The sequence below is a fragment of the Rhagoletis zephyria genome, unplaced genomic scaffold (genome assembly GCF_001687245.7).
Source record: "Rhagoletis zephyria isolate East Lansing unplaced genomic scaffold, Rhagoletis_zephyria_1.1 Rzeph_scaffold_00389, whole genome shotgun sequence".
Classification (NCBI taxonomy): domain Eukaryota; kingdom Metazoa; phylum Arthropoda; class Insecta; order Diptera; family Tephritidae; genus Rhagoletis; species Rhagoletis zephyria.
This window is the reverse complement of record NW_016157473.1, coordinates 246,294-256,175: the sequence shown is the minus strand read 5'-3', so window position 1 is coordinate 256,175 and position 9,882 is coordinate 246,294. Positions and strand designations below refer to the sequence as shown.

The following is a 9,882-nucleotide window of genomic DNA, read 5'->3' as shown; positions in this document are numbered from 1 at the left end:
GTACAAATAGGTACCGAACTTAACTACTGGAAAAACAATATTAAAAAAATATTGTTGATGAATTACGTATGTATGTGTTTTATTATATTTTTAGTAGGAATTTGGAATTCGTGTTCCATGTTTTCTAATATCACCATTACAAAATACAACTAATCCCAATACCACGTTAAAACTATAATACCGTCTACCATGCACTGGATCTTCAAGCCATTTATAAAGGTCGATAATTTTAATCTGATGGTCCTTCCGAAACGGTTTCCATCTTAATAATAAGAACAATTGATCTGTACTTAATCCATTTACGAATCCAAACGTTGTTACTAGTAGGCGTTCTCTATACGTTCCTTGGCCGAAAAAAGAATTAATAATAAATTCTGGAACTCTATCAAAATTCGTAATATCCAGTCCATTAAGAAGCCTTCTGCGAGCTTGCATACGATTTTTCTTTATTATTTCTCTGCTTTGATTATTCATATTATTCGACGTGTGTTTTTTTTCGAAGAGCCAAATACTTCTTATTTGAAATCGCATTAAACAGTGAAAAAGTGGGACTTATTTCGTTTATGAAAGTGGGACTTATTTCATTTTGAGTGGGAGTTATTTCATTTCAAGTAAATTTTTAAATCATTTCATTTTGGTGGGGCTTATTTCGTTTTCAAAAGTGGGACTTATTTCGTGGGAGTTATTTCATTTTTTTAAGCAATTTTTGGTGGGACTTATTTCGCTTTAAAAAGTGGGACTTATCTCGTGGGAATTATTTCATAGACCCCTTAAATTCAGTCTTTTGTACATTTTTATCTCTTTCATTTCATTGGAGACTCAGTGCTAGCTAAAATTTAAAAATTTAAAATTTTAAAATTAGTTACTTAGTTTAATTTTCAATTTTAATTGTATCGTTATAGTAGAGGACCATCCAATTGTCGTAAGTTCAAAGTTTTGCGATACATACGACAAATGTTTTATGATTAAAAAAAGATTGCATTTGTATGGGAATTTGTCGTATGTGCCACATACGACAAACGTTTTATGATTAAAAAAAAGGTACGTTTGTATGGGAATTTGTCGTATGTGACGCATTTTCAGCACATACAACAAAAGGCATACCCAATCATTAATATTATGTAACATACGACAAAATGCGCACGAAATATCTCAAAAACTAATGGAGATATAAAAAAATGGATTGCAGAAATCGAAAGAGCATGTCCAACTTAGTAAATCTGCATCAAAATCCCAAAATCGTGATTTTGCACATTCGTCATCCGTTTTCTGAGACGACGATATGTACATACATATGTGTGTAACTGTTAGAGAACTGTTGTGTGCTGCTCGTTTAACTTACCTTCAAATCCAAGTCACGCACCAAATGCCGTCCAAATGATGTGCCTCCGGTCTTCTGTATGTGCAGGAACACCATGACGTCATGTCCGTCCATGTCGAACTGAAAATCATCGTTGAGAACATCCTCATAGCTGAGTCCCGCGTTAGCGATAATTACATTCTGTTGTATTGATTTAGTATTAAACGCTGATGTGGACGCCAGCGCAACAGCAGACCCACCGCTGCCTGAGGTGTGATGCTGGTAATGGCGAACACCATACGCGTTGTTCGTCGCTCCCGCCGCTGCTGCAGCTCTTACAGCCCCAGGCGGTGGCATTATCGCCTCATTGTAGGCAAGTATGTCCGGCTGCAACATCATGCCGCGCTTCGACAGCGCACAGACCTGTGGATGGAGAGTAAAGAAAAAAATTCAGAAACCAAAATAAATGAGATCGAAATAAATTCATACATATATATGTAAATTTATAAGTAGTAAATATTTAAATGCATAAATATACATGGATGTAGAACAAATTGGTCAATCCGAATTTAAAATTCATGACAAATATTGTAATAAAAAATTCACGAAATTACAAATTCGTTGAAGCAAATATGAACATGAGCCGTCTGAAATTCAATTAATTCGACCAATCCTGCCAAGGGCCATAATCATTTAAAATCCTGCCATCATATATGCGTTCATGTATGTTTGTACATACATACATATAAGTGTATCTGTATGTGTGGATGATGGGATTTTCAGATTTTCGGACTAAAATACTTAATCAAAATGGGTATTGTTGCATGCGCTTGATTTTGCCAATTTATCCACGCATATTAAATCATAAAGCGTTTTCCTCCACCCACTCACTTGAAATTCGCAAACGGATAACAAGAGATGCCAGCCAGCGAATTGCCAATGCATTAATTAACTTCTTTTATTTTCCGCTTAACGAATCGTAAAAAGGATTACCACATACTTACATATGTACGAATGCATATGAGCGCAACAATACAGTTATGCATAAATGCAACCGTTTTTAATTAACAGGCTTATTATGTGCCTATTTCAGGTGTGTTCGCGAATTGGCGATTGGTGCTCATATGCTCATCATAAGCTGCAATTTTCGAAAACAAAAATTTGGCAACGATTACACTTCAGGAAATATAGAACAGTGATTCCCAAAGTGGTCCCCCAGGGGTCCACGGAAGACTCGATGGGGGTCCACGATTACGTGAAAAAAATTTGGGGGTCCATGAGTTGTAAATGGGGGTTCACGAAAATGCATCTGGTTTCGATGTAAAGAACCAAAATGGTTACTTGATAGCCTTTTTATTTAACTATAATTTTTTTGAGTGGTGTACTGCTGCACTTACCGTCACTTTGTGTTTTCATACGTGGGGAAGCCTTAAAGGCCACCTGCAGACTAAAAAGAGCCGGATGCTGCTATGACAATGAGTGGGGCGCTGCGAAAATTGCTGGCGGCAGAGATTTAAGCACTTGTGTCTTTTCAATGCTACAGGATAGTACGCCACCACTAAGAAAGTTACGTGACTGCAGTGACAACCAAGCTGCACTTAAGGCATTGACCAGCCCTCTATTTAAGTACTTCCAAATTAGTTCGGCAATGCAAGTCTCGAGTAAAATATGATGGTGAACATAACGAGGTTGTTTTACTCTGGGTGCTGGTCACTCTGGTGTACCTGGCTGTTGTGAGACATCTGTTTTAGCACTCCCACCTTCGGCAATCGAAGCCAGCATCAGAAACAGGGGGAATACTTCGCTCAGAAATGACTGAGAGGCATCGAGCGGATGCGGGTGGGCAAAACTCATGTTGCCTTCAATCTCACAAGGTCTATCTAATTTTTAGCTCTCACTGAGCAGACGGCACTGCATACAACTTGCTGTACTGCTGACTGGTCACTTCAGGTGGCACAAACACCTGACTGTGATAGGCGTAAATGACAAGTCCATTTGCCCATCTTGCCTTGAAGAAGAGGAGACGGTGGAACACTTTTTGTGCTTCTTGCTTGCTTGGTTATTTGCCATCGATTTTTTTTAACTCGTTCTTTTTTTGTCTATTGTCAGTTTCTGAATTAAAAGTTTGGCGTAAAAAGCATAGGCGGTTTGATGTTTTAAGTTTTGTTTTAAAAATGTGATAAATATTTTTCGTCTCACTTCAAAACTCGGAACGATAAAAACAAAAATGATGCCATTACCACAAATAAACTATTTTACATATACTCCACGTGCAAAGTCAGGAGTGAGCCGAACATTTGATGAGTTTGTAGTGAAGATTATGTAAATAACGCGTTGTTAAAAAATATAACTCTTCCGAGCGAGAGAGTATTTTGATGTATTTACGAGCTCTGTTTTTTAAAATCTACAAGTGTGTAATCAATCACATTATTTTTATAAACGGAATACAAGAAAATATTTTACTTTTATTTTGGCCACTCTGAGTTTAGTTTTTGAATTCACCCGCGATGCAAATTTTCATTTGTGGCGAGTCTGCCAAAACAACCAGTTGGCAACGCCGTCGATTATCGAAATCTTCTTTGGTAAATGTATCGAAAACTCAACTTCATACATTTCCTGGTACATTTTCTTATACGCATTTTTAACTTCTGTAACTGAGGATTTTGACTTTGAATAAAACCTATTTTCATAGGTCTAGTATTAAATATTGGGTATTGTAATTGTTTCATCCGACGCATTAAAACCCACAGTGGTGACCCCTTGGTTTTTTTCTCAAAAAAGTTGAGCGACTCGAAGAAAAGGTACAGCACGTATGACCGAGAGTTGCACTTGGTTGACGCACGCATCTATGTCATTAAAACCGACCACAAGCCTTTGGTGTATGCTTTCAAGCAACAATTGGAAAAGGACCACCTCGGCAGCAACGGCATCTAGGGTATATCTCGCAATTTTCCACTACCATTGTCCATGTCAAAGGCGAAGAAAACGTGGTCGCAGATGCTCTGTCGAGGCTTTACGCTATCAACATGCCCCCAGCAGTAAGTCTGGCCCACATCGCAGAGGCTCAGGTGACTGATCCTGAACTAACCGAGTAACACATAAGTTTGCGACACCAAGTTTTTTCTTCGGCCCACGCCTTCTCTCATCCGAGCGGCAGAGCAACGTTGCATCAAATACGTCAAACATATGTCTGGACGTCAATGAACAAGGATGTAGTCCAGTGGTGTAGGAGCTGTTTGCCATTTAAATGTGCAAAAATCAGCAGACACAATCACTTTACGCCGGAGAAAATCATCGTTCCTGATAACAGATTCGGCTATGTTCATCTGGACATTGTGATCATGCCAATTTCCAGCGCAATTTCTGGTACAATGATCGATCGGTTCTCTCGTTGGCCGGAAGCCATACCATTACCAAACATAACTGCGGAAACCGTTGCGATGGCGTTTTGGAGACACTGGGTAGCACGTTTTAGGACACCTAAAACTTTAACTACGGACCAAGGGACACAGTTTGAGTCCGCGGTTTTCAAGGAACTAGCAAAACTGAGGGGAAGCAATCACATTCAACTACTGTTTATCACCCACAGTGAAATGGGTTGATCGAACGGTGACACAGAACGTTTAAAGCCGCACTCATGTGCAACAACAAGTTGCCTTGGCCTGAACTGCTACCAACCGTATTACTAGGGTTGCGTACGTGTTTTAAGGAGTCCTTGGGAGCGTCAACAGCAGAAATGTTATATGGAGCGCAACTTCGGGTACCTAACGAATTTTTAGCGACGTCGAATCAGACATGGGATCGACATTTCTTAATTTTCTTCGAAAGCATATACGACAAATACGACCAATTCCAAAGAATCACCATACCAAGGAGAAAATGTTTTTACTAAGAGGTATCGAACACTGTTCGTATGTTTTCATTGTGGCGAGTCTGCCAAAACAACCAGTTGGCAACACCATCGATTATCGAAATCTTCTTTGGTAAAAGTATCGAAAACTCGACTTCATACATTTCCTGGTACATTTTCTTTTATGCATTTTTAACTTCTCTAACTGAGGATTTTGACTTTTGAATAAAACCTATTTTCATCGGGCTAGTATTAAATATTGGGTATTGTAATTGTTTCCACCGACGCATTAAAACCCACACGTTGTTAGATATAATTTTTTTTACGAGCTTTGGGAATATTAAGAAATGTATCAGCTGGGGGCCACCAAAACCAGTAAATTTTTGAAAGGGGTCTACGAGAAAAGAAGTTTGGGAACCTCTGATATAGAACAAAGGAAGAATGCACACCTTCCATCGGCTGGTTATTGAAATGTAAAGTGCCAGATTACCGTATTAAACTGGGACAATTGGCATACAAGACGAATAAGCTCGTAAATCACAATACTCATAGATACGAAATAAAGAAATTCCAACATTTAGAAAGATTGCATCTTCTTTGTTTTCGTACTTTTCTTTGTATCTTTTCTACGCACGAGTTCACAGGAATGTACGCCAATATAAGGGTAAGCAAGTTTGTTGGTCGGAGTGAAAGCTGCACATACATACATACATACTAGGAATGTTGCGAATGTGGAATTTTAGACATCCGCGGATGCGAATGCGGGTGTTTAAAAGCTAACATTCGCGGATGCGGATGCGAATGCGGATGTCATGTGTTTTTAAGAAACAATTTAGGTCGGTAAATTATGTGATTTAGGTAAATAAAAAATTGAAAGGTTAATAATTTGTAATAATCTGTCTTATCCTGAGGTTTGCCCGAAAAAAATGCACCCGAAAATTTGTATTCCGCCTATAGTAAATACATGAAAACCAAAAGTGAAAAGTGAACCGGTTCGGGGAAAATAAACCCATAATGACAAAATGTTTTTTTAGTACTTGAATTTAAAAATTGGAATAATGTACTTAATAAAAACTTTTGAAAGGGTCGTAAATCAAACCAGCGCCACTATATAACTACTCTCTCGAGGCGACAAACTTGAAACTTGGCAAAGTTGTAAATTCTTTTCGATTGACACTGCACCAGTTTAGAGGACTTTCAGTTATATTTGTTTATTTTTATTGCGGTGCAATAATTACTTTTTGAGAATTTCATCGGTTCTGCAAATGTCGGATGTATCCTCCTGTCATTCATCTTCACAATCTAGCATCATGGCACAACCATTATTTAAACGCCGTTTTTTACCAAAGAATTCTTCATTCTCATTCTTTTGNCTGCAAATGTCGGATGTATCCTCCTGTCATTCATCTTCACAATCTAGCATCATGGCACAACCGTTATTTAAACGCCGTTTTTTACCAAAGAATTCTTCATTCTCATTCTTTTGGTTCTTTCGGAATTTGGAAAACCAGTCACGTCATCAGCGTTTTTTGATTTTAGTTTTTGTAATTCATTTTTAATGCTTTCTTCTGTGACTGGTTAGATACACGTCTGGGCACTTGCACAGTATTCCAGGGACCGAAAATAACAGTTATTTTTTTCCGAGTTGAATTTGGCCTAATATTTTTTATTCCGAAATAAACGTCCTATTCGGATAATAAACAAACCGCTTATCCAAATTAAACAAGTTTGAAATCATATGAAAGGGGACTGATATAGCTTTTAAACAGAAATAACGAATGAAGGTTACCACCTCTATTTATATTTTTTTATAACTTAATACTAAAGAAATTCATATAAATACATACCTGACTAAATGTTTGTTCTATGGTAATTAATTAACATTTTTCATTGAAATATTTTTCGATGTGTGGCTTTTCTCGTTAGACATTTCAGTTTAAATGCTATTTACGCCCTCTTTCATTGGATACCAAACTTGTTTAATTTGGATAAGCGGTTTGTTTATTATCCGGAAAGTACTTTTATTTCGGAATAAATAATATTTGTCCAAGTTTAACTCGTCAAAAAAATAAATGTAATTTTCGGACCTTTCAATATTCGCATTAGCAAAAGATCGGCATTGATTTTTACGAATGCGAAAGCGAATGCGAATGTTAAAATTGATGTGGAAGCTCCGCGGTTGCGAATGCGAAAATTCGCAACAACTCTGATACATACATACTTATGTTGGTAAGCACAACAGGGCGGTCCGAAACATCTAGCTCCTTTTATTCAAAATATATATGTATGCATTTATATTAAAATTTTTTATACACTTCATGACCATAAAATGTTATTATAACTTGGATGCGGTGTTTGTAAGCGCCAGAACAATATGAGATAGATGAATAAAAAAGAATATACAAATTATCAGAATGACGAACTGAGTCGATTTAGCCCTGTCTGTCTGTCTGTTTGGAAGCAGTCTAGTCCCTCCGTTTTTGAGACATCCGACTGAAATTCGGGTGTGTTTTTACAATATGGGTTGTAGGTGTTTCGTTTTTATTTAATTTTTGTTTTTTTTTTATAAAAATATTGCTCATTCCTTAGCAAAACCCGTGTAAATCCCAGTTTTCAAATTTGTGAAATAGTAAAAAGAAAGAATTCAACAAACTGTTGTACAAATTTCGACATTTTTTAAAAAATTCTAAAAAATAAACCGTAATTTTCAGCCATTTGAAACTTGTACTTTATTCTACTAGAATTCAATGGGCTACAAAACTGCATTCTCATAACCTAATTAAAAAACTCGAAATTTTTACGAAAAGAAAAAACAGCCTCGGATGTAGGACTATAATTTAAGGGTATGCACCTGGAATATCCGGACCCTTAATAGGGAAGGTGCCTCTGCCCGGCTGGTTGATGTCCTCGGGAAGACGAAGGCTGACATCACCGCCATCCAAGAAATGCGATGGACGAGGCAAGAAAAGTAAGCGTGAAGCCTTACGACGTCTACTACAGTTGCCACGTAAAGGAGCGCAAATCCGGTGTTGGATTCGTGGTAGGAGAGAGACTCCGTCGCCGAGTACTGGCGTTCACCCCGATGGACCAACGTCTAGCCACAATCCGAATCAAAGCTAGATTCTTCAACATCACTCTCATCTGCGACCATGATCCGATGGAAGAGAAGGATGAGGCGTCCAAGGATCTCTTCTATGAGCGCTTGAAACGTACATATGAGCGCTGCCCCCGACACGAAATCAAAATCGTGCTTGGCGATTTTAATGCCAAGGTGGGCAAGGAAGGGATCTTTGAAACCACCGTCGGAAAATTCAGCCTCCACGACGAAACGTCCGATAACGGACTGAGGCTGATCGACTTCGCCGGAGCCCGAAATATGGTAATATGTAGTACTAGGTTCCAGCATAAGAACATCCACCAAGCTACATGGCTGTCTCCAGATCGAAAAACGAGAAACCAAATCGATCATGTTGTGATAGACGGAAGGCATACTTCAAGCGTTTTNACAACAGACGGCCAATTTATTCGCCACTCGACTCACACACCTGCTCTCTGAGAGCACTCTTCAACAATCCGACATACGCGAGCAGTGGAACCACATTTCCCGATCATTAAGTACCGCCGCCGAAGAAGTAGTTGGATTTCAGCGAGCCCGAAAGAACAACTGGTACGATGAGGAATGTCAAGAAGCCGCAGAGACAAAGGACACCGCCTATAGGGCCACGCTGCGATCGGGCGCAACGCGAGCCATGTGGAAGCGAGACGTATTTGCCGCAATAAGAAAAGAGAGGCCGAAATACGTTAAGAAGAGAGAGGCNTCTGCCCAATCCACAAGAAAGGCGACCCCGCCATACGCGCCAACTACCGCGGAATTAGCCTTCTAAGCATAGGTTACAAGGTCTTATCGAGCGTATTGTGCGAAAGACTGAAGCCCACCGTCAACGAGCTGATTGGACCTTATCAGTGTGGCTTTAGGCCTGGAAAATCCACCATAGATCAGGTATTCACAATACGCCAAATCTTGGAAAAGACCCGCGAGAATAGGATCGACACACACCATCTATTTGTCGATTTCAAAGCCGCTTTCGACAGCACGAAAAGAAGTTGCCTTTATGCCGGGATGTCTGAATTTGGTATCCCCGCGAAAATAATACGGCTGTGTAAAATGACTTTGAGCAATACCACCAACTCCGTCAGAATAGAGAAGGACCTCTCCGAGTCGTTTGATACCAAACGAGGTTTCAGACTTTCATGTGATTTCTTTAACCTGATGTTGGAGAAGACAAAAAGAGCCGCAGAACTGAACCGCTCAGACACAATAATTTACAAGAGCGTACCACTTCTGGCGTATGCCGACGACGATATTATCGGTAAATACAAGGGCTACGTCTGTTCTGCCTTCTCGGGATTCGATACAGAAGCAAAGCGAATTGGTCTGGTGGTGAACGAGGACAAAACGAAGTATCTCCTGTCATCACACAAACAGTCAGAGCATACGCGTCTTGGCACCCACGTCACTGTTGACAGTTACAAGTTTGAAAAAGTAGACGACTTCGTTTATTTGGGAACCAGCATTAACACCAATAATAATGTCAGCCTTGAAATCCAACGGAGAATCACTCTTGCCAACAAGTGCTACTATGGGCTGAGTAGGCAATGGAGAAGTAAAGTTCTCTCTCGTCGTACAGAGATCACACTCTATAAGTCACTCATCATGCCTGTGCTGGTGTAT

The 9,882-nt window shown here is 39.3% G+C and overlaps 1 protein-coding gene across 3 annotated transcripts in view; it reads right to left on the bottom strand.

The window, feature by feature from the left end:
* Hs6st (heparan sulfate 6-O-sulfotransferase) overlaps positions 1-9,882 on the bottom strand; it is a 173,180-nt gene that overhangs the window by 13,404 nt on the left and 149,894 nt on the right. Inside the window, exons 1-2 of one of the 3 annotated variants that reach the window (XM_017611283.1) lie at positions 2,305-2,373; positions 1,343-1,723 (exon numbers count right to left, since the gene is read on the bottom strand). In XM_017611283.1, coding sequence (XP_017466772.1) covers positions 1,343-1,723; positions 2,305-2,346 — 423 coding nt within the window. In that variant the 5' untranslated portion in view covers positions 2,347-2,373. Of the gene's footprint in view, positions 1-1,342; positions 1,724-2,304; positions 2,374-9,882 lie in introns of those variants that run through there. The other 2 variants (XM_017611282.1, XM_017611284.1) reach the window with 2 other exon arrangements.